General features: G+C 49.0%; 1 protein-coding gene across 9 annotated transcripts in view; it reads left to right on the top strand.

Moving 5' to 3' along the window:
* dlg1b (discs large MAGUK scaffold protein 1b) overlaps positions 1–25259 on the top strand; it is a 95408-nt gene that overhangs the window by 20921 nt on the left and 49228 nt on the right. For 8 of the 9 annotated variants that reach the window (XM_062528531.1, XM_062528524.1, XM_062528519.1 and 5 more), the window contains exon 4: positions 19680–19844. In XM_062528531.1, the coding sequence (XP_062384515.1) occupies positions 19680–19844 (165 nt within the window). Of the gene's footprint in view, positions 1–19679; positions 19845–24782; positions 24897–25259 lie in introns of all 9 variants that reach the window. The other variant, XM_062528472.1, reaches the window with a different exon arrangement.

Here is a 25259-nt window from a genome sequence, read left to right as displayed (position 1 = left end):
CGAGTCCGGTCGTGTTTATGGGCTGGTATGAGGGTTTAGTTCCATCCCTCGCGCTCCTAAGTTCCTCCTCGTGCGGCATTGGTATTCCTGACTGGAGAGTTCCAGGCCCCCGCTGCATATTTTACTGCTCGCTGTCATATCTGCTGCACTAGGGCTCCACACAGGGCTTCGGCACTGAATTATGCATTCAGGAGAGGGAGAGACCGAGAGAGGGAGAGAGAGAGTAGAGGGAGGGAGGGGAGGAGGGGAGGAGGGGGGGGGGACTGTACCCCCCTGCTGTGCGTCCTGAGACGTCCAGAATGCCACTGGGGTCCTCCCGCCCCTGCGAGCCGTCTGGCGCGGGGGGCTACCCCGTTCGTGCAGGGTGATCCGTTTGGGCAACGACAAAATGGAGCGCGGTGCCCAGACCCACTACACGGCACGCGGATTAGCCGCGCTCGCTTGGAGCCGTGGGCAGGCAGACCATCTCCGCACTGGACAACACTGCTCGCTCTGGACAAGAGGGAGCCCTCTTCAGACATTCTCCCCGAGTCATGCGGACTAGCTACGGCTATATCTGTAATGGTCAGATTAGCAGAGAGTATTTTAAGTCCTGAAGTATTTAGATGTTCCCCTGCTGTGCTGTGCTGTGATGTTAACCTGGACAATATCGTGATCACAAATGGGCCGTGAAAAGCTTTGTGCCGTTATTAGTCTAGACCTGATAGCCTCGCCGCCCCGGTCCTGTGCCACGTTATCAGCAGAATGTAAACACTGCGTATCCACTTGGCCGGATAAGCAGTGTTGCTGTAGGGTGGGGCTCGTGCTGTGAAAGCGCAGTGCTGTAGTCACAGGAGACTGACTCCCCACCACCACCACCCCCGAGCACATGCGCACGCACACACACACACACACACACACACACACACACACATACACAGAGAGAAGACATTGAAGTTTTACTATGCATCCTCAATCTTCAGCTTGCTAAGGTGGCGCAGCGCAGCGCCGACAACCAGAAACTGAAATGTTGGCGAGCAGAATTCCCTGTTAGCTGCACAGAGCAGCCTGTGTGTGCCCCATAAAGACGAGAGGGTATTCACATGGGGCTATTAAATGCAGCATTTTGTGCTGCTGCGCACTTCCCGGCCCACCGCTGTCATTACGTTATCTTGATAAGAGTGTACAAATTGGCCTGACATTCTGAGTGTGAGTGTGTGTGCCTCTCTGCTCTGCTTTTTTTTTTTTTTTTTTGAGCTCTTCTCTGCCTTTTCTTAGAGATTGAGTTAGGCTGGGTGTGGCCGACAGTGACATTCTTTGGTCACGTTGTCAAGTTTCTGAGGGGCCTGATTTATCGAGCTGTGTAGCCCTTGTGAGAAGCATGTAAAAAAAGTGTGTGTGTGTGTGTGTGTGTGTGTGTGTGTGTGTGTGTGTGTTGGGGGAGGGGGGCTGTTGGAGGGAGTGACTCGTGTCTCAGTAGACAAAGCTAAAGTCGTTTGGAAACGGAGGATTCTGCTGGCGAACGTAAGATGGCTCCAATGCGATGCAACTGCGCTGTCTGAAGTGCTCTGTGTGAGGTGTTTGAAGTGTGTAGTAGAGATCGCTGGTGAGCGAGCCACTTGACTGCTTGTATGTATTTTTCAGCTGGCCTCTCAAGTCAGGAAACCCAGGTGTGGTCTCTGGTGTTGTTGAGGGTTGTTTGCCCCTTGCTGATCTACTATGCTGTTGCATGAGCCTTTGGTCGTTTAAAAAACAGGAGCTGTGCAAGCACTCCCTCTATCCTGCCCTCCTCCCTCAGTCTCTCTGATCCTCACCGTGTGTGTGTGTGTGTGTGTGTGTGTGTGTGTGTGTGTGTGTGTGTGTGTGTGTGTGTGTGTGTGTGTGTGTGTGTGTGTGTGTGTGTGTGTGTGTGTGTGTGTGTGTGTGTGTGTGTGTGTGTGTGTGTGTGTGTGTGTGTGTGTGTGTGTGTGTGTGTGTGTGTGTGTATTTGAGTATGTATAAAAATAAAAATCTGTGTGTGTAACTGTGTATGTATTTGAGTGTGTGTGTATATGTATATCTAAGTATGTGTGTATCTATCTATCTATCTATCTATCCATCTATCCATCTATCCATCTGTCTATCTATCTATCTGTCTATCTGTCTATCTGCGTGTGTGTGCGCGTGCGTGCTCTGGGCACCTGGCCGTGTGCACTGCTGGCACCCCCAGTGCTTTGAAGTTTGCATGTAGCCATTAAAATAACACAGATCCAGTTTCAGCCCATGCAGCAGGCATCCCTGCTATGAGGAGGAGGGTGGGAGGGTGGACGAGGCCAGGCAGAAGCGCCAGCACCACCAGCAGCAGCAGCAGCAGCACCAGCAGTAGCAGCAGTAGTCGCTGTGACGGCCGCAGCAGCGGACAACAGACCGCAGACTCATTTGCCCTCTTGTGAGGGCGGCTGGCTCGGCTCCCCTGGCCTCGCGCGACCTGACGACAGGCCTGTGCCGTGCTCGTCCTCTCAGCCCCCGACTGGCCCGGAGAGAAGCCCCCCCCGGTCAAACTGCCCATCTGTGCCCACCCCCCCCCCCCCCCCCCACACACGCATGCATGAAGGCAGATGGCTGATGTGGTGTACGAGTGAAATGTCGCCCACGGTTTCCGTTTGAAATGCCTGGGTGAACTTTTTAGAAGGTGAAGCTGAAGCTGACTCCTGTTTGTCAGTCCTCTGCCGTCCCAAACCTCCACAGACCCTCTGCGCTGGAGCTCGGGGGTTTTTTTTTTTTGGTTACAGTGCGTGGTGGAGTTCCACCAATTTGTTGCGCTACCGATTCCAGACACGTAGTGCTGCCCTCAGCAGTGCCTGTGCTGCTCCCAGCCCCAGCGCTTGCCTCCAAAAGGCACAAATCCATCAGAAGTCCTGCAGTACGTGTACATTTGCATAATCCCGCAGTGATTGGATTGTTTTAAAGCCCCAAAGGGCAGTGTGGATTCATTGTCATCATTTAAAGATGGCTGAGGGGTAAGCATTTAATCAAGCGCAGCCAACTCTGAGAGGGGTTGTGCTGGGGGACTTCACCCTGGAGTCCACAGACGCCAGGGATGGGCTTTTCTGTATGCCAGTGCTGCCCTCGTCTGGCTGTACCAGAGTATTGCAGCTGGCCCAAACATGAGTAGTTGTGATCTTTAGTTTGAACAGGTACATTTACATTGCTGATTGTGCTGTTTTTTTTTTTGTTTGTTTAATTATCTGGGGCATCAGTCAGAAGTATCTCAAATGGACCTTGGAATTTGAAGCCAGCCTCCCAGCCATTGGTCAGAAAACTGTGGAGTATCTAGTGACCAAAATATCTGGCTGGTGGGTAGAACTGCTGACTCCGTAGAGAGCAGAGCAGCAGGGCAGAGACATCCACAGATGCCCTCTCTGAAGAGTGTGATTTGCCGGTGTACCACCAGGTGGTGCTGTGTGTGTCAGTGGTCATTTCTGGCCACTTTCCTTCCCTCCTGGTTGCCCAGGGGCCCAGAGGAGAGCTGGCTGTCAGTGTGTGTGGGAGGCCTGACTGTGTCGGATGGGGGGAAAGTTTGCATCTCTCTGTTTGTGTGTCCTTGGATTTTGTGTGTTTGTTCAAGTGTAGGTCTGTCTGTTTTTATGCTTTTGTATGGCTGTGTGTGTGTGTGTGTGTGTGTGTGTGTGTGTGTGTGTGTGTGTGCGCGTGCGCTTGCCTGCTCTCGCGCTACACTGAGGGGATGTCATGCGTTACATGAGTGTAATTACTGCTAATGAGACCAGTCTGCCGTGATGAGAAGGGACAGAGGGCAGCGCAGCACCCCATCCCCTCCAACCCCCCCAAATCCTCCTCCGAGCTGCCCCCCCCCCCCCCCCCTGCACCTTCAGCAGAGGCTTTTACGGTGGGCGCAACCAGAGGAGGACCAGAGGTCACCGCGCCATCCCCGTAGAGCCGCTGGAATGTAGTCAGTTCAGTAGAGTAGAGTGAGTTGGCCAGCTCACACTACCCTGCTACTGCCGTATGCAAATCAAGAGCTCGTAATGCCTCTGGGCCTCGACACTACGAGCCGTCGGAATTCACACCCACGCCAACCGTCATCTGCCTCTTGCTCACCTGCGGTTGCGAGCCTAGCGTTGCCACCAGGTGTGGCTCGATGTAGTGACTCTTTAGACAGGTAGACAGACTCGTTGTCTCACCACAGTCTGTGAGTTCAGCGCCAAAGGTGAACCCGGCAGGTTCATGACAGGAGTGCAACAGAGGCTCTTGTCCCCTGTACTCATGCATTCTGAGGTCTGTGAGGTCCGTGTACGCCCCCCTAGTTTTCTCATCAGCCCTCTGGCCCAGTGTGCCTGAGGAGGTGGGAGGATGGGGGTGGAGTCACCGGGTCTGTTCTAGCTGCGTTCTGCGTTGTGTTTGTCTTTGAGAATAAGTAGTTGTTAGAAGGAGTCATTTCCTTTTGCACACGGTGCACATAATGTATGGAAATATCCCTCTATGAAATATAATGCACATAATGTATGACAGTCACACCTAGCCCATACAAAGGGACTTAGTTAAGAGGGCTGACCTCTAGAGCGGTTTGAAGAAGTAGGCTGATTAACCTGCTGCCCACTGTGACTGACTACTACAGAAGTCCTTTTTCAAACAATAATTCCTCAGGCAGAGCACCTTTAGCCTGAGGGAGCCACCTGCAGCCACCTGCAGCCTGTTTGCCCTCCTCAGGTGCGGATGGAACCAGAAATGAAGAGTTGCTATTGGTCAGATGGTCAGAGGGCTGTGAGATGACCGTGGGAGGAGGCATCTGTGGGCCGAGTGTTATTTTTTAATTTATTTTTAAATGAAACAACAGGAACAGGTGGATGAGGACGCCTCGAGAGGCAGAGCAGGAAGTGCAGATGGTCGTATTCGCGTGGCTGTGGAGTCATTAGCTCTCCGTCTCTCACATGCTTGTCAGAGGATTCACACTCTGTCTCTTTCTCTCTCTCTCGCTCTCTGTCTCTCTCTCTCTTTCTCTCCCCCTCTCTCTCTGTCTGCCTCTCTTTCTCTCTCTCTCTCTTTCTCTCTCTCTCTCTTTCTCTCTCTCTCTCGCCCACCCCCTCCTTAACTCCTCAATTTACTAGTGGTATTCCCTTGATGAATCTTTGACTGTCTTTACATTGACTGTCGTGTGTTTGTATGTTATAAGAAACTTGTGTTGCTGACAGGTAACATTTATTGGCTTATTGTGTGATCTCCACAGCCAGAGTTTCAGGGACAAATCACTGTTGCCCAACATATTTTAGCTCCCAGTAATGGCCATACTGTCAGGCTACCCCAGGGTTAAATTGGGGAGCTACTGGTCATTATGTTCCTCTCTGTGTATGAACAGCAGGCACAGAGTACATAGCTAATAAACACTGGGATTGGACACACACACACACACACACACACACACACACACACACACACAACAGTTACGAACACTCACACATTTGTGTTAATGTGTGTGTGTGTCTCTAACAGAAGTGTAGTTGTGTGTCTGATGTTAGTGTTTCATTTGATTATGATGTGTACATCACTCTGTACATAGAGCTTGATTATGTTTAAGTGTCTGTAATTCAGGCAATGTGTGTAAGTGTGTGTGTGTGTGTGTGTGTGTGAGTGTGTGTGTGCTTGTTCAGATGGCATGCACAGAGCCTGGGACTGATGGAGGCAGTGGGATGTGACTCAGGCTTTGATTGTGCGGCAGGCAGACAGCTGAGCGAACAGGAAATGGGCTAATTGGTGCTAACAGCCGAAGCAGGCTGCGCGACCGTCTAACCATCTGACCCCATTCCTCTACCGGAGTGGCCAGCCACCGCTGCCATCAGTCACACACACACACACACACACATACATAACGCCCGCAGTGGAACTACAACTAGTCCAGCAAAGAGAAACGCTTTGTGTGGATCTCTGCTGGTTCCCCACAATGAGATGCAGTGAGTCAGTGCGGACTCACCTCATGTGGGCTGGTACTGTGTGTCAAAATTGCCGCTCTGACACACACTGTCTGCACATATGAATATGCTAATGCAGAGACTTGCTAACACCTTCGGATGAACGTCAGGCTTGTTCTCTCCTGTCAGCGCCTGGAGGCTCAACACAGGCACTTTTCCTTCCAGGCAGCTTCAGCACGGTGTGTGTGTGTGTGACTGTGTGTGTGTGACTGTGTGTGTGTGACTGTGTGTGTGTGTGTGTGTGTGTGTGTGTGTGTGTCAGGACTATGGCTAGTCTTGTACGTACTCGCAGACTCTCACACAAAAAGCGTAGCGATTCTTATTCTACTTAAGGCTTAGATCCTGTCCATGCGCAGTCGGCGCCCTTGCGTCAGCGTAGTGACCGGTGCAGAAAACTGGAGTGTGCGCAAAAACATCTGCACAGAGCCCTCTTGTGCACAACATTGGACGACAAAGCTTGAGTCGCTTGGTCCCTGGCGCATCTTTGCGGACATCGCTTGCCTCGGTAGCTCTTCTCTGAGGAGCAGGGGCCAGTGAGAGCGCTGGACAGCACCGGGGGGGGGGGGGGGTCGCTCCAAGCCTCTGCGTCTGACCTACGGCCGGGGGTCAAGGTCACAGACCTGCTCTTGGCCCGCTCGCTGTGTGTGTGCACGGTCTATGGGAGAAGCTACACGTAGTAGTGTGGTGGGTCAGGGACGAAGAAGGAAAACAGAACAGAGAGAGAGAGAGAATGAGACTGTTGAGACCAATGGCAGAGAAAGGTGAATGAGTGTAAAACAGTGATAAAGAGAAAGAGAGCGGGAGAAGAGAAAGAGAGATAGAGAGATAGATCAGTGTGGGAAATATAAGAGAAGAGAGCGGGAGAAGAGAGAGAGAGAGAGATAGAGAGAGATAGATCAGTGTGGGAAATGTAGTGCGAGAGAAAGATAGGGCGCCAGCGCTGGCTCAGATTAGCATACGCGTGCATGCTGTTCCCCCCATTGAGCCTGGCTGCTGAAGTTTCCTGAAGCAAAGTCATCATGTGGAGATGCCCCCTGCCCTTCCCCCAGCCCTCTCACCAGTGTGTGTGTGTGTGTGTGTTAGTGTGTGTTAGTGTGTGTTAGTGTGTGTTAGTGTGTGTTAGTGTGTGTTAGTGTGTGTTTGTGTGTGTTTGTGTGTGTGAGTGTGTGTGAGTGACTGTGTGTATGCTCAGGCTTCTGACTGTCAGCTCAGGGCTACAGTCCCGCTCCCCGGCAGAGCAGAACACAGGCAGCGCAGCACAGCACACGAGAGAGGCTGGGGATGGCAGACATATTCCATCTGTGGGAGAGCTGTCACCCGCCTGCTTCTCTTGTGTTTATCATAGCGTGCATCTCTCTCTCTCTCTCTCTCTCTTGCTCTCTCTCTTGCGCTCTCTCTCTCTCTCTCTCTCTCTCTCTTTCTTTCCTTGCTCTCTCTCTCTCTCTCTCTTTCTTTTTCTCTCTTGTTCTCTCTCTCTCTCTTCCTCTCTCTCTCCCCCTTCCTCCCTCTCTCTCTCCCTCTCTGCGTGTGAGAGACAGACCCTAGAGGGTTTGTGCATATACCGCTTCTGTATGTTTGAGTCTGCATCATTTTGTATGTGCGTTTGCCTAGTTCCTACTCTGTATGGAAAGGCAACATTTATAAGTATATGTGTATCTTTGTCAGTGCGTGGGCATAGCTTCTGTTTGGGAGAGAACAGCGTCAAAAGGTCATGTCCAGGCTGACCAATCGGCTGGCTGCGCTGGCTGACTGAGGGGATTGGCTGGTTGGGGCGCACTCCCTCCCTCCCCTCCGTCCTCTCTGGCTGCTCTCTCTCTCTTCTCCATGTAAACATACAGCAAATCACTCTATTATCCCTCCTCCTCAGAGTCCATCCTTCCCTCAGGGGTCTCTCTCTCTCTATCTCTCTCTCTCTTTCTCTCTCTCTCTCCATCGCTCTCTCCTAGACCTCCTAGCATCCTACCCTTATTAACCCCTTTTTTTTCTACCTCTGCCCATCTCTCTCTCTCTCTCTCTCTCTCTCATTCTCTCTCTCTCTCTGACGTTGCTCACCCACGCTGAGTGAGAGCGACTCTGCTGTGCTCTGACAGAGCCGTGTGATAAGCCCCACGCGCTGCAACAGCTTTCCCCTCCCTCTTCCCCCTCTCTTCCTCCTCCTCCTCCTCCTCCTCCTCCTCTTCCCTTGTTCACCTCGGTGCTCATCCCTGCGTGCTCGCTGTGGCAGTCTCCGGTCTGCCTGCTCCCGTCGGCTAGCTCTCGCTCTGTCTCTCTCTCTCTCTCTTTCTCTCTATCCCCCTCTCGCGCTCTCCCTCTCTCTCTCTCTCTCTCTCCCTTTGCCTTTCCCTCTCCCTCGTTTTCTCATTCTGTTCTCTTGGAGAAGAGGCAGCAAACAGCAAACGGCAGGGCTGAGCTGCTGAAGAGAGAGGAAGAGAGTCTTTGAAGAAGAGCCTTTCACAGGACACACATATTCACACACACACACACACACACACACACACTAGACACTCAGCATGGCTCCAGAGGGGCCTCCTCACCAAACACCTCTACCGTAACTGACAGCAGTGACAGGACTGTGACAGACACACACACACACACACACACACACACTCATACACTCATACACTCATACACATTGAGACACGCAAGCCTCAACAAGCAGAAGACAAAAGACTAAAGGGACACAGAATCCGTCTCCACAGAAGCCAGAAGCGGCCAGTGCCGAGCACTCAGCCGGGAGCGAACGAGCGAGCGAGCGAGCGGAGGACAGGACAGGACAGGACAGGACAGCAGGATAGACTCCGGTGGACAACTGACCGGTAGAGGAGCAGCAGGCGGCGGCGGCGGAGGAGGAGGAGGAGGAGGAGGAGGAGGAGGAGGAGGAGGAGGAGGAGTAGGAGGAGGAGGGCCAGCCTGCCAGCGCAGGTGCTGGGGGGGAGGGCCCGGGCGAGGCTCGCTGGATGAGGGAAGCCGAGCGGCTGGCATCTCCCCCGCGTGATGGAGTGAGGCGAGGAATGAGGGTGGATGGTGAGAGCGGGCAGCAGCAGCAGCAGTGGCGGCGGTGGCGGCAGCGGCGGCAGCAGCCGAGGAGCCGGGGGTGGTGGTGGTGGCGGCCGCTTCGGCTGCGTCGGCGGCAGCAGCAGTGGCAGCGGCGGGGGGGCGACGGCGGCTGCGGGGGGGTCGTCGGCGGCGGGCAAGCGGCGCGGCCGGAGCAGGCAGCGGAATCGCCGCCGCGTCTCGGCCTCCTCGCTGGCCGAGCGCCTGAGCTGCCATCGGCAGGCCGCTGACAGGATGTCGCCCAGCCTCGGCAACGTGGACTGCTTCTCGCCCATGCTGTGCCACTGTAAAGTAGCCTGCACCAACAGCACCATCTCGCTCATGTTCGGATGCAAGGTGGGTCTGGGGGCTGGAACCTGGGACAGCCGCTTGGCCAGGGTCCCTCTGGCGATGTACACTCGGTGGTAGTTAATGTATTACTGTCTGAATTTGTATATCAAAGTACTGTCTCTCTCTCTCTCTCTCTCTCTCTCTCTCTCTCTCTCTCTCTCTCTCTCTCTCTCTCTCCTTCACTCCCTTGAAGTTTTGGACTTATCAAGCACACTTTGAGCATGGATATGGAATAGCTTCTATTTGTGTCCTTTATTACTGATTGTTGTGCTTGGTTGTTTTACTGGAGACCAAAAGGCTTGACAGGAGACTTAGTTCAGCACTATGTGTGCTGTTCATGTGGTATAGTCTCTGCTGTCTGTATACTGTAGTGTAACTGCTGTTTTGTCTGTAATGCATCTTTGGAAAGTACAAAAGTCTGTCTGGCTGGTTTGCCACTTTTTAACCCTGCCATGCGGGGTAAGTGAAGCCGACACTTCACTTGTCTCACCTCTCAGCCTCTCGATGAAAGTAGCCAAAGCAGAAGCAGCTGAATTGTGCTGTGGGCTTTCAGCCAATCAACAAAGTGACTAGTGAGTACACACCTCCACGTCCCTTAAATTAACATATATATTACCTTTTTATTTTAATCTAGCGAGGTGTGAACTCAGCGAGAGAGGGAGAGAGAGAGAGAGAGGGAGAGAAAGGCGCCGTCGTCTGAGTCTCAGAATAAGTTGGTGATGTACTTGTGTGATAAACACGTGTTTCAGTGCGCTTGCCTGCCGAGGAGAGAGGGGAGTTGTTGAGGAGCTCTCGTGGCTTGTTCACCTGTGGTGGGAGTCTGACGTGAACGGTGATGCGACGTTAGCGTGCGCGTTCTCTAGGTGTTGCGATGCTTCCTCTGCTGTAGCCCTGTAGGTGAGTGGCGGAGGCGGACACTGGGGGATATTGTCCAGGTTCTGGTGCATGTGTGTGTGTTCGTGTGTGTGCGTGTGTATACGTGTGTATACGTGTGCAGTTTCACAGCTCATTGTAATTTATTCTCCAGATGGACTCCTACATCCACCTACTTTCTTACAAGCTCTAAACGAACTCTGACACTTTATTCCTTAATCTTTTCTTCCTTTAGTTGTCTGTTCCTTTAATCTCTGCTTGTATACTCTCCTGTTTGTTTGAAAACCAACTGACTCAGGCCTTCACAGCATGTACCATCATGACCTGTGATATTGACCCAAAGAGATGACCTTTGCATTTACTGATCCCTGCACATTTCCTATGAACATCTCGGTCATTTAGCTTTTGCGATGTACTGTATGGACGGCAAGAGAGCCTGAGTCCCGGCTCACGTGTTCTGGTCCAATCACATCAGTCAGTGTCCTGTATCTGTGTTGCCACAGTAGTTAACAGTGTCCTCCTCACTAATCTGCATTCACTCAGATTGCAATCATAATATTAGCACGGGCCCAGGGGTAAAGCCCTTGGGCTTAATAGGAATGGGTCATGGCTGTGGGTTAGATCTGCCAGTGGAGCTGAACTTGCATTATCTCACATGTTTCACGCTTCAGTCACTTTTGCACTGTGAGTCTTGGAAAGGGATGACCAGTGCCAACTGCATGTGTGTGTGGCGTAAGGTAAGACCACATTCTTTTGTACCTCAGGCGTCTTTGGGTATTATATTGTATATTGGAATGAGATTTTCATATCAGTGGACATGGAATGCTAAATGATTTCTCTAACGGAAACACTTCACATTTTCACAGACTGCTTTTGAAGATATTTTAGACAGCATATAAAAAGCCTGTTCCTTTCACAGTGTCCATGGCCATCTTCAAGTGTTTTTTTACGGTTTTGAAGTGCCTTTTGGGCTTCTTTTGGTCTCTAGTCCCATGTGAGTCTCGAGTCTCCGACTCCTCCTTGGCAGCCGCGGTAAGACTTGGCGGCATCAGGATGGCAGTGGGAATGCGGTGGTGGGGTTGCTGTGGTGTGAATATGGCCGCTTGTGGACTGGAGCTCCCAGTGCTGGCTGTGATTAGACGGCCTCTGTTATCCAGTGTATGATTGCCCTCTGACAGCTACCGTATGGCTGGGGGGGATCATGTAGGATCTAGTATTAACCCCGCCACGGCTGGATCCTTAGGCCGGTGGGGGATTATGCTTCATCTGCCTCACCCTGGATTGCGTTTCAATTAGTATTCATCTTTAATCTTTTGCGGACTGTAAAGTGTCTGCCCTATGACTCAGTCACGTTGGTCTGTTGTGACAGTTCAGACCTCTTCATTCAGAGATTTCATTCAGTTTTGCACGCACCGAAACTAAAGCCCCAGTCGGAGGCTGCAGTCATTTCATCAATGCTATTACACAACCGCTGCCAACACAGATGCTGTTGGAACCATTTTAATGGTTTTGGCCTAATTGTGTGGTCACATAGTTCACAGGATACGAAGAATTGAACCTCAATTTAAACCAGACTAATGTTGGCATTACACAATAGCATCTAGTCTGCTAGAGAGTCACCAGAATGATAGCGGCACAGACATGACACGTCGTCCACATACCCGACTGGTGCTAAGGAATTTACATAGATTAGAAACGACCTGCTGCTTTTTCAATATCAGTGGTGATTAGCGATGAGGTGCAAAGAGGAGGCCAGGACATGGTGTCAAAAGCTCTGTTCCTGATATCTTAGTCGATTGTCCTTCTCTCCCAGGGCACGCTTGGCAGATACACAGGCCTATTTTTAGCAGCTTTTGGATGGCAGAGAGTGGGTGGGAAGAGGGGAGGACAGGGAGTTTGGCGATGGCTGCGCTGCGCTCTCCCCTCATTCCCCTGCGTGATGCATGGATTTAACAATGCCATAAGAGCTGCAGGGCTTTCTTTAGTCATCCACACTTGAAGCGCATTACCCTGCTGTATTATGCTATATATACATATATAATGCTGAATAGGGCTTTTTATTGGCAAGAATTTGGCAGTTAATATGGGATCACAGTTCAAGTTTGCATGCTGAGATATTGCAATTATATGAAATATTAAAAAACATTTTTTTGGGAGGAGTGGGGAGGGGAGCATTGTCATAGTATAAAGAACACACTGTCACATGTATGAGTCAAAGTATTTGCATTTGCATGTATCACAGTACCATGCACGTTATTTTGCATTGTGACGCTGGAGTCAAATGGCTGAGGATGGATTCATCCTGCTGCTGTCTGAGGTTAAAACGCAGCACAAGAGGAACCACTGTCTGCCACAAGTCTTTGTGTATTAACTACTAATTGAAAATCATTGGAGTGTTTTTTGATAATTGAACCCGTATCACAAGACATGATATTACGACATCCCAGTACAGTATGTCAGTATTTGCTTACACCCCTTAAACCCTCAGCCCTCAACGTTCCTACTCCAGTTCCGTCCTTCCTGGTCCACTTCCTGGACCACTACATTGATCAGATGATGAGCAGATTGGTTGGTTTGTCCGTGTACATTAAGACTTCTGTAAATGATTACGGTATATAAATATGTATGTACTAGTACTCAAAAGGTCCGTATTAAAGGTATACAATGTAGATTACCTAGAGATTTGCATTGGGTACTCTCCATAAGATCATCTCTCAATGCAAATCAAACCATCTACAGTATGAGGCTAACTGAAATAAAACCATGCTAATCTCTAGATATGGTGAAGGGTATGTGAGTGGGGCTATTTTAATTCCAAAGGCCAAGGGAATTCCATCAGGATGCACCAGTACCCTGGATCCATGAAATAACTGGTCTGGATCTGCCAGCCTCTATAGGAATTTAACATAGGGGTGTGTATACTTATGCTCCCTGTATTTTAAGGAAGAACATTTGTTTATTTATGATACAATATTCATTCACAGAGAATAATTGGTGTCTTTAAAGGTCGGATTTTTAGTCAACTTTAGCAAGGGTTCATAAACTTATGAGCACAACTGTATTGGTTAACATGTGTTCCCTAAACTAAAGTGTTACCGTGATTACACTTACCAGTTGTTTACACCCATGCAGTCAAAATCACTAATGCACGGAAAAAGTGCAAATATCTGCCTTGCCTTTGTGCACGGCTTCAGATCATAAGCATTTGTTCTTGCAGCCCTGTGTCAGTGTAGTGTGGAACTGGGTTAACATGAATGTGTTCACCAATGGCTGCCAGCAGTGCAGGAAGCATAGCTGGCCTCCAGCTTTAATTCTCTGATCCCAGTTGATTTGAGAGGGAGAGGGAGAGAAAGAGAGAGGGATGGAGAGAGAGAGCGATAGCATGGAGAGAGAGAGAGGGAGACCATGTTGGTTTGGGAGAAAGATGCTAATGCAGGCTCCCTTTTGTGCGTCTGCTTCAGTCCTGCAGTAGCCAGTGACATGTCTGCCACCAGAGTGCTTACAGATGGGTCAATCAGGGAAATGGGACATGGTAACTGGTACTTACGGTTTGGAGAAAACAACTGTTTGTATTTGCCCTGTTTACGTGCCATTCAGAGGTCTGTGAAGTTGAACCTCTCTCAAAGTTCTGTTTTAAATCCAAGTGTTTACGCTAGCTGCTCACAACAGCTGGCGTTGGGCAGGGAAGGAGAGCTGATCAAAGATCAGTCCTCCCTCGAAGAGAAAGGGCAAGTGTCCGGTTCTCCAGCGTCCACCCCATCTGCTCAGTAGGTTAAAGGCCAGCGGAGCCCAGGCCGGTCCGCCCGGCGCTCATGTGAGGGGTTAAGTTGACTCGGGAGATTTAATGTAGTAATCAGCAGGCCGTGGCAGGTCCCCACGTCATCGGCGCTAAATCACACTAACTTAATCAGCCCCCTGACAGAACCAGCCATTCATGCTGCACTGGGGTCCAGGGGGGTGAAGCGGGGGCCGCAGCTATGTGGAAGCTATGCCTGGCTATGCTGTGCCGCGCACGAGGAGACCGAGGTCAGATGCCCTATCAGTCACGCCGCTTTGGCTAACAGTGGAAACTTCTTGAGGACGTCAAGAAGAAGAAGAAGAGGGCTTTTCAATGCAATCTGCGACGGGAGGCCCTCGTCCTGGCAAACGCTAACTTCATTCTGCCACTGATTACAGATTGATAAAGTGTTAAAAGCAGCTTAGCCTATGGAGATCACAAGGGGGATTTCTCCTAGATTACACAGTGATTACTAAACACGGGCATAAAGAATGCCTGTGAAAAGTGTGTCGGCCTGGCACTGCTCCTGCCCCGTCTGCCCCTGTTGAGGAACTGTTGCCCAGCGCGATGCGAGATAAGTGACGTAGAGCAAGCGAGGTCACACACGCGGTTTTGGGATGTCCGCAACGCTGCACTGTCCAATAATGCCACCCCTGCCTCTGAGGGGGGGGAGGGGGGGGGGGGGGGGGGCATTTAGAGTGATTTCGATGAAAAACCCAGCAGTGTTGTCGGGACGCTGTCAAGCATACAGTTTGGCTTTGTTATTGCCGCCGCGAGTCCATTAGGAGTCCGGTTTGTGAGTGAGCGCGGAGACTGAGCGCTAAGATGCTTTTTGTGTGTAGTCCAAACCCTTAATGGAGCCAGGGCAGGTGGTGTCACATTAATTTAATTCGGCTTTAATTCTGACTCTTGGAACATGATGCTCATGTTTTTATTATCCATTTTGATTAAATGGTCTTCTGTGACGGCCTACAAGTTGAAATGGGCATGCCTGGTCCGTGCCCTTTTTTCACTTATTTTCTCTTGTACTTGAGGGGTAAATAAAAGGCACATTTTGGATTTAGAGTGGAACCTTTATCTGCTGGCACAGATTTTAACTGGATGTTTTAGCTTCATGATTTTCGGTTTGTGTGTGACAGCACTCCCTTTTGCACGTTAATGCGGAGGCATAATCTGACTCCCAGCTCCATTCAGGCCTTGGTGCACAGCAGGGCAAACCATGGTGCTCTATGCTTTGTTTTGTTTGGTCAATCGGGATGACTTGACCAGTGTGTGGACAGAAGACTAGAAACCCAATGACTGCAGCAGCCATTTTTTTTTTCTCCAGAAAGCCCAGAGTGGTGCCCTGGAACCTCATCAGACAAGTGCTTCAACTGTGCACTGTCTTTTAGATGGACAGCCTTAGATGGCATCCTTAGTGACTCTCTACATGTGTCATAATGTCACATCATTACATTAAAACCCCATGCTACTATTAATCCTCCTCTCAGGAAGCCATTAGTAGAGTGGCAGATTGCCTTTATTCCACAGAGGCCTCACCTGTTAACTTAAAAAAAAAACCCACTGGCTGACCTTCAGAACCACACAGGGCACTGTCAAAACTGTCTATGTGGAGAGACAGATCTATACATATTTTAGTGCAGCGCATCAGCACAAGGTCGAACAAGCGTACAGGCTATGCGCGGCTACCCACATGTCCGCCTTGCCGTGCCGCGTGTGCAGTGACACGAGGAGAGTGTCCATCCTGCGCCCCCCCTGGAGAAGCGGTTTCACCGGGTCCGCTGTCCCGGCCGTCGACTCCACCCATCTCTGGTCTGTAAGAGGGCCTATCAATCATGCAAATATTATGCAAATCCCAAGAGAGGAAAACCACTTCAATAAGACTAATGTCAGACACGGAGTTCAGCTCGTTCGAAATCGCCCCGGCTACCTGGAGAGAGATTGCCAGTAAGCTGATAAACCGGTTGCCGTGGAAACCGTGACAGTCTCTCTCCGCCACTGCAGGCAGGACTCATAAGCTTACATGCACCTCTCAGCGTCAGAGTGTACCACTCTTGACAGATAGGGGCCCCCGCCCACCCCTCCGTGTGGCACCTACCACGGATGCTTTTAGTGGGGATGCTCAGCTCTACAGAAGCACACCGGGTAGGGTCTCAGAGGGACTGGGATCTTCCATATGTGGAATTGTACAAATGAGTCACAAGGCTTCCATTTCTATAGCAGGGGCGCGTAGGTGCTCCGCAAGGTGATTGGTTGCCCTAATGAGGCTTTTTCTGTGGATGCAAATGATGCGAGCAGAGGATGAGCATATGGAGCTAAATATTGATTCCGTGGGCACATACAGTAGGTCTGCCACCTGGAGTAAAGCACCTCACCACCGCAAATCCCAGTAGTCTGATTATGTGTGTGTTTCAGTTTGGACTTGGAGAAGAAAGTTTTATTTTGAATAACAGTTTCATATCCAATCAATATTAGCCATAGGCTCAGGAACAACTTGGAGAACAATCCAGCCCCCACATCAGCTGGGGGAGCACAGTGGAACTATGTGGCAGGGAAACAGTGAGCGTGAGTGTGTTCACTTACCGTAAACACCACCAGTCCACATGTCCACTGCAGTCCGTCAGTGCCATTATAAGCGCACCAGTGCTTCTCAAAGGCTATGCCTCCCCGACCCTGCAAATGCTTATTGGTTTGTTGTGTGAAACATACAGGAGAACACAAGCAGCCAATAGGGTCTCATCAGCCATAGACATGATTGGTTTGGTATACGCCCAGCTTCGCTGTCAGTACAGTATGTATGTTAAGTATTGTGGTTGTTATTGCTTAGTTGCTTGACACTGTAGGCAAGTGTTGCTCTCACTCCTTTGTTATGGCTTGGGTGCTGATGTGTCCTTGACCTTGACCTTGACCTTGACCGCACAGTGCATCACATTATAATCCCCATTATTTTGGTCAATATTGAGATAGCTATTATTTAGCATGATTACTTGATGATTTTGCGTTGCATTGGATGGTCAGAAGTGAAACAAACAACAGAAAGAGAAGTAAAATCTTTTGTTTACTCCCGATGGCTGTCCAACCCCCACCAACCAAATACTGTAGCACTGTGCAATTACAGGATGATGAATAGAAAAAAAGCAGGTAGATGTACTAGGTATGTACATGCAGGTATGTGTTTGTCTTAGACTCTGAAAGGATTTTTCTTCTGTAACATAGCAGCATAGCATAGAAGCGAGTAAAGCTCGGACCTGAACTGGTGCCATAATGATGAGCTTTGTTACACAATTGTATAGCCCCCCTCCCCTTATTCCAGGAAGGCCCTTACTAGGGGTTACTTCTGAGAGGACCTCAATATAGAAGCATGCTCTCTGCAAGCTATAGGCCTGCCATCTGGCTTACAGGCGCAAGCCAACATGAACCAGGGGGGTCAAATACTCTCATCCTGTTTACTATGAGACTGCTTCACAAGGCTGCCTGATTTAAGATGCTTTTTTTGTGTGGCTGTAGAACAGTCTGACCTAGCTTTATTGATTTCTGTTCAGTTTTAATGGATCATACAGAATTTGATGAATTTTCCCTGATGAAGTGAACACAGAGTCTTATACTGCTAAAAGCTTTTGCTTAGACCTTCACTGTGACCTGTTGTGATGGTGGATTTATGCAGTGCAAGCACCAGCAACAATGCCAGCCAAGCTAGAGATGGGGCATTTGATGCCTTTTATGCGCTACAGAAATTGGACAATGAATCATATGCAGGTACTGGCTCTCTGGATGGCTGGTGACACCCATGAAATCATTAAAGAAGGTTCTCTATAACGCATAAACACACACACACACACACACACACACACACACACACACATACAGTACCATCACACTCACACACACACTATCACACTCACTCATAAACTCTTTTACTGACATATGCTCTCGCTAATGCAGGCATACATAAACAGTCTTATATAAACACATATATGCGTACACACACAAACAAACAAATTAGCTCAAACAGGAGCTAGTAAAGTTCAAGAAGCTCTTTAGAGTAAAATGTAATTTTTCTCTTTTAATTATATTTTTTATTTTCTACATAATAAACCCAATCATTCTAGAATTCGTATCCCTTAATTCTTCAAGATAGATCTACGCTATTCAAGCTACTGTATCTCTTTTTCAGTAGAAAACCATATTGAAGTGTATGTTAACTTTTTTTCCAGTGTGTGCACACCAACTGGAGTGCTGGAACAGCGATGTCTCCAACAAATCTCTAGCACATTGTTATAACCCTGTTACTGTTTGGCTCTTACCCATGTGTTTTTATGTTTGCGTACATGTGTCAGTGTGTGTAAATGGTGTTGGTCTTAATACAGTGCTGTATGTAAAGCCTAACCTTACGGAACATGGCTTCCCGTGTGTGTGTGTGTGTGTGTGTGTGTGGTTTCCTGTGTCTATTGCTTACCGTGCCTATGGCTTCCTGTGTCTATCCGTGTGTGTGGGCCTGTGGGTGTGTGTCTGTGGTGCAGTAAATGCGTGCCCCATTAGAAACAGTAAGCATGTGGTAAGTCAGTAATTAGAAGTGGTGTGATATGTGCCGGCTCTGGCCTCCCTTGCTTCAGTACTTTCCTGTGAATGGATCGTTTTGCTTGGTTCTCTCAGACACAGCATGGGAAGGCGAAGCCTGCCTGCAGCTAGCCCTCAGTTAAACGGCCATAGCTTGGGAGTAACTATTCATGGAGGAGGTTTAAGTCAGTACTATTAAACACCCTAGTCACTCACTTTGGTGATGTAATGGTATAGGAGCTTGTTCCTTCTACTACTTGCAGAATCTTCCCAAGATGATGGTTTGTAAGTATAATAGGCTACTGTTTAACAAACATTTCACATTTTATGTCTAAGTGCAGCATGGCTATATTAGCAGACAAGCCCTTCATTCATGCTCATGTTGACCAGCTATTTGAGATTCAGCTAGCAAGGCTAAATTAGTAAGTTTGCTCTCTCATATAGAATAGCAGGGTGTGTTGTCTAGTGTGTAAAATAAATGGGAGTTTGCATGACTGGCTTAAGACCATTGCTTTTGTTCTCAAATAGTTGATGCATTGTGCTGCTGTATGGGGCTGAAATGTGGGCTAGGTTTCCTTTGCATAAAGGGTTCCCTCAGAAGAATGCATCAGCTTTTGTAAACCCTTCCACTCGGTGTTGAATGATGTCCAGAGAAATCCATTTTTCCTGTGCGTCTTGTTGTTGGGGCTATGATTACCATAAAGGATTCTTCACAATAGCTTTCATCGCGACTGTGATTCATATGAAATTGAATGGGGTCTGTTGTCCAAAGATATGTTGATTGGTTTGTCTTGTGTCTGTGTGCTTTGACTTATGCTTCGAGACTAATGAAATGACGACATTGTGTTGCCCGTTCAGCATGTTCCGTGTGTCATGTACTCATCGTTGGTGTCGAAAGTCTTTATGTCCCAAATCAGGAATGCACCTTCCCTGCATATTCTGTGTGGTCCATCTGGCCAATGTCTGAATCATCCGTGTCCCGAGTGTCAGTCAGTCGAAGGGACCTGTCTGTCTGAGTGTATGCCCACTGATATGGTCCCTTTTCCCTGTGCTGGAGACAGCTGTCCAATATTACTCACTATGGTGTCCTGACCAATGTCTCTCTCTCTCTCTCTCTCTCTCTCTCTCTCTCTCCGCCTCTGCAGAAGTACAGGCACCATGACGAGGACACATCTCCCCAGGACCAGAGCTCCCCCCAGCTCACGGAGGACGGCCCCGGACCCGAGCTGGTCCAGGTGGCCGAGAAGAACCTCTCCCAGATCGAGAACGTCCACGGCTACGTGGCGCACGCCCACATCTCCCCCATGAAGGTAAGGAGACGGGGCCCCGCGCCCGGGCCGAGTGTGAGCCGGAACCAGACCCCGTCACGGGACTCTAGATCCGCTTGGCTTCGCTTGGCTCGAGTTAGGCTCCATCAGTGTTTGTCTGCTGGCGTCTCTCTCACACACACCCACACACACACACACCCACCCACACACACACACCTTTTTATCACATACACACCTGTGTGTGCCATTACCATCTGTGCTTCCCAGCTGTGCTGTGCTGTGCTTTTTTGGTGTCGAGTCGCCAAGCCATCAACACCCAAAACACGCGCGAGCGTACTTAACAGAAGTCGTACTGGATAACGCATAACCATACACACATGCTGACAGAAGGGTTTGTCCAAGTGACCCCCTAGACGGGGGTCAGTCCAGAGCCAGAGCCTGAGGAAAGCTTTGGGAACACAGCAGCGAAAGGGAGGGAACGCCCAGTGGTCAGGCTTTTACATCTGGCCTTTAGGTGTGCCCGTGCTGGACAAAACCAATCCCAGTGTCTGCTGTGCTTTACTGTGTTAAATATGGCATACATTATTCATAGTGTTACTACTGTACAGGGTGTATTACATAACACACTGAGTGTGTGTGTGCCTGCCTCTTTAGATTTATACAGTAAGTGCCTGCAGGCGTTAAATTATAGTCATTACTGGTGTGTGCAGCTGCCCTATAGGTGTGTGACCCAGTGCATAGTGCCGTGCAAGCGCACACAGCCTGCTGAACAAGCCTTGTCTGTGTGCAGGTGAAGCTTGTGCCCGCTGGTGGGTTTGAACCAACCGAGCTCCAGTCTAACGCCTGCTACTGTATGCTCATGGCGTTATGTAGGATTCCAGTCAACTGCATGTAAACTGGAGCTGGTGGTGAAGCGCTCCTACCGATAACAGAAAGTCTAGGCCTTGCACAGAGATTTGAACATGTGTGATGGCTTGGCTCTTTTTTCATAAGGGTAGGAGCAGGCTTCACTCAAGAGTTGTATTATTTTTTAGAGTGCTGACCAAATTATAAGCTACAGGAAATAACAGGAAAAAAGGCCCCACTGTGCATAAATAGTGCTGTTATTTCACACAGGATGGAATGGTATCAGATCATTCTTGTTCACGGAAACTGAAGCGTTCGTTTTCTTCAGCCGTTGAGTCACAGTCCGCGGCTGCCTATCGATTTGAGCCGCTGGGATGGTGTCAGTTCCTGTAGAACGTTGTGTGTGGTATTATTTCATCAGACTAAGACATCGCCACATTTCACACGTCCTGTGCAAGCGCCTTAGTCAACGAGTCAGTCAGCTGGAGACGGAAGGTCAGAGGTCGCCAGATGATTGGTGACCTGTTGTCATGTTGGTGCATTGAGTGTGTGTGTGTGTGTTTGTTTATTGTATATGAGTCGGGGGTCGCACTCTGAGAAACACTTTTCATTTGTGCCTGGATGTTGATGTTGATGTTGTGTGTGTGTGTGTGTGTGTGTGTTGGGGGGGAGTGTATGTTTATGAGAAGCTTCTTACATGCCTGAATGTGTGCACAACATGATGTGTGTGTGTGTGTGTGTGTGTGTGTGTGTGTGTGTGTGTGTGTGTGTGTGTGTGTGTGTGTGTGTGTGTGTGTGTGTGTGTGTGTGTGTGGAGTGTGTGAGTGTGTGTGTGTGTGTGTGTATGGGAGTGTTCATGATCCATAGCGGCTCCTCTGCTCTGCCCTTCTCCGTCGCTCTCCTTCAGATTTATTCTCTCTCCACCTCACGCTCCAGTGCCCGCGCCAGGGTTGACTCCCCGGGGCCCCCCCGCCGCCATCGCCCCCTCATACCCCCCACCACCACCACCACCACCACCACCAGCAGCAGCAGCAGACTGACCACCCCCACCCCCACCCCCACCCGCACCCTGTCCCCTCCCGCCCTCCCTCCCTCCCTCGCTCGCTCTCTCTCTCCTTCTCCCCTGCTCCATCCATCCATCCCACCCACCGCGGCACCTCCTATCTATCCATCTCTTCAAGCACCTCTCTGTCATCACTCCACTCTACTCCGCTCCACTCATCACGAAGGACATGGCCCACCTCCAGCTAAACACCCATTCTGCTTAGAGGACATCTTTAATGCGCTGTGTTAGCCGAGACACAGGAAATCTTTTCATTTTCATAGCGCACTCAAACTCAACATAAAGCTGTGTGTGTGTGTGTGTGTGTGGGAAGGGTGGGTGTCCAAGGGTGTGTGTGTGTGTGTGTGCGTGTGTGTGTGTCTGTGTCTGTGTGTGTGTGTTTGTGCGCGCACGCGTGCATCTTAGATTAGCAAAGACTCTGTTTACCGTATTGAGTCTGTCCTTGATTTTTTTGTCCCAAGTCTTTCATTGAGTTGCCCGTTTGTTTAAGCAGGAGCTGAGGAAGGTGTAGTGTTGATTAGAATCAGGGAGATTAATGGGATGGATGGATCGTTAGACGTGGCTGTTTGTTTGTTTTCCATCCACTCTCTCCCCCTGGCCTCCTTAGAGCATCCGCAGAGCAGCACACAGTCCTCTGGAAGCATGTGTTGATCATTGGTGATGGGTTTCTACTGCCATCCTCTGGCTCATTTTAGTCATTGCACTTGGTTTACACTGCCATCAATGCACTTACATTACCCCGACTACAACGAAAAGGCTAAACACATGCGTGGTTCATTTTGTGAGAGTATCTCTGTCATTCATGTACTGTATCTGTATCTCTCTGCTTGTTGTTCATTCTGATGTATCCATCACCTGCTGTAGGTTACGCTTTACTAGGATGCTGTGTCCGTACGCTGGCTTTATTGAGGCTGTCTTAGCTGCTGCTGGTAATGTGGCGGAAGCGACTCATTCATTGTTCTCGTTAAGTCGTCAGGACTTTATGTCCGTTTTTGCACCGTACTGTATCTCCTCCTTGGGATTTGGTCGCACGGACAATTTGACTATGCCAACACACATACGTCAGGATCCTGTGCAGTGGTCTTGCATTCAGATTTATATAAACTGTTTTCCTTTAAGATAGATATCATCTCCTTCTGCATCATGCATTGTGAATGTAGTTGGAGACTTGCTATACATCAGTCGAGCTGTGCTGTGCAATCACAACCAAATTGTGGTTTCAGTGACTGTGAAGCTCAAACAGGAAAAATCGTATTGCTCAAGGTGTCCCACTCTCTGTCATGGTTTATGTTTATTTGTCAAGATATTACTGGGGCAATCCATAACATTTCAATTAAAAACTGTAAAATGTATTCATTTAGGCTAAATTATCAATCCTGGTCATTTTATTAAGGTCAAAGATAGACAATGCATGCTGGGTAAATTTTGTCTGGCATGCGTGGCAGATGTTTACAGATGATTCTTTAAACCGATCTAGTCTGTTAAAAAGAGTGGCCATGAAGTGGATTAAAATGCTGCTCAATGTACTGTAAGCAAATTGCCGGGAGCTATCTCATTACACTGCCTTGTCAGTCTACTGGCTGACATCTAGACAAACGTCAGGGTTTCTATTCAGTTCATTGGCATATTCTACTACTGTATGTAAAAATGTGCCAATTCTATCGTAAAAATTCCATCCACTGTGTTATGCGAGTTAAAAGTGGGAATACTCCCTGATCTAGGAAATAGTTTTGATCAGCTATGCTATGGTATCAAAATGTAAGATTGCCAGGGCAGTATGTACGGAAAAACCCAGGTAATAAAAATACAGCAAATGTGAATATATGTTAATTCAAGTACTAACCTTAACTTTAATCGTGCTATACCTGATGTAAATCATGTAGCCCCCTCTAGTGAATCAAATTTCACAAATTGTTTACAGTTAGGATTTCTTGGATTTCAAATAGTTAAAATGTTTCAGGATTTCAAATAGTTCAAATGTGCATTATAAGATTGACAGAAACCCAGCTTGCTGCCCCGTATGGGTTTAAAATAGGTCTTCGTCCAAGCTACATTCGCCATGTTTTGGATCAACCTTTTGGAGGTGACTGCAAAAACAATGAAGGAAACAGCCAGAATATTTGAATACACAGCAACCAGTGTTAGCAAAGTCAGTAGCAGACACATTCCAAAGAAGCTGTATTTAAGGTAAAAGTTATGTGGAGTTGAAAGGTGTGTATCTTAAGAGCAGATTAACAGTTCATTATTAAGTGAGCAAATATCATTTACAGTATATTATTTAGGAAAGATGTCTTCTTAAATGAATCCTGACAGAAAAAGAAAATAAATATTTCACTTATTTGCAAATGTAGAAGTTAGAAAAAGCAAAAGGCCATAGACAAAGACAAAGATCACAAATGCTCCACAACAGCCAGTGCTTCCTGCACATTTCTTCCGCCACATTTAACATTTTCTCACCAAGGCACTCTAGTGTAATGTAGTGATTTGCTAGTAGTAACATGCTGCTTGTAGATGCCTTCGTAGGATCAACCAGCTCTTTTGGCAAACAGCAGAACTTTCTCCTTGTAAAGAAGTCTCACTGGGACTCCTTGCTTGCACATCTCATTTGTGTTTGACTGAGAGTTCACCTCTCTTTCTCTTTCTCTCTCTCGTCTGTAGTGTCCGTAGAGTCTGTCTGATTGTTTGTGTGTGTTTTCGTGATCGCTTTCGCTCTGTGGCCTCTGCTTAGAAGGCTCCACCGTTCAAGTTGACCTTTGTGGCTTCACAGCCTCTGCTCAAGCCTCTCGCTATCTATCACAGTATCTCTTCTTCAGTGTCTGTTTCTGGTTGGTTCCTTCCTTCTCTCTCTCTCTCTCTCTCTCTCTCTCTCTCTCGCTCTCGCTGTTAGCCACCCTGTCCCTTTTTGTCTTTCATGTTATCTCTGTCCGTCTCACGCTCTGCCTCTCTGTGCTCCACCTCTCGTGCTCCAGTTCAGAACTCTCTGTCACTCTCTCTGCTGTGTTGAAAACTTTGTGTGCCGTAGCTGCTGATGTGTGGCCTGATCTGGTTGAGTTCCGTGCCTCCCTGTGTAGGTCGAGTCCCTGGAGTGCATCTTCGACGGCCCCTCGGCCCTCGTCGGGGCCGAGAGAGAAAGCCCCCCGCTGCCCCTCCCCGCCCCGTGCCCCACCAATCCGGTGGCGCTCCAGGTAACCCCCCCCTCTTTTCGCCGACGCTTTCGCAGCACTCCGTAGTGCCGGCTGGACTAGACAAGGCTGCGCTTTCTAAGCCCTGGGCATCTCTCACTGACCTGCAGTCAGTGGCCAAGATGGCCATTGTGTATTTATTATGTGTCGTGTGTACCCTTGTTGTCGGACTCTTAGATTGCGCAGTGCATGGTATGTCTGTGTGTAGTAGTAGTGAGTGTGTATTAGTTAGCCCTTAATGGCGCCAATTCATTCTCACCTGACTTACTTGGCTGTGTCCTTCTGATGAAGCACATTACACGTGTGTGTGTGTGTGTGTGTGTGTGTGTGTGAGTGAGACCTCAATGGCCTGGACCTGATGCAGCA

Source organism: Sardina pilchardus, chromosome 2 (genome assembly GCF_963854185.1).
Source record: "Sardina pilchardus chromosome 2, fSarPil1.1, whole genome shotgun sequence".
Taxonomy (NCBI): domain Eukaryota; kingdom Metazoa; phylum Chordata; class Actinopteri; order Clupeiformes; family Clupeidae; genus Sardina; species Sardina pilchardus.
This window is presented reverse-complemented; position numbering and strand designations above follow the sequence as displayed.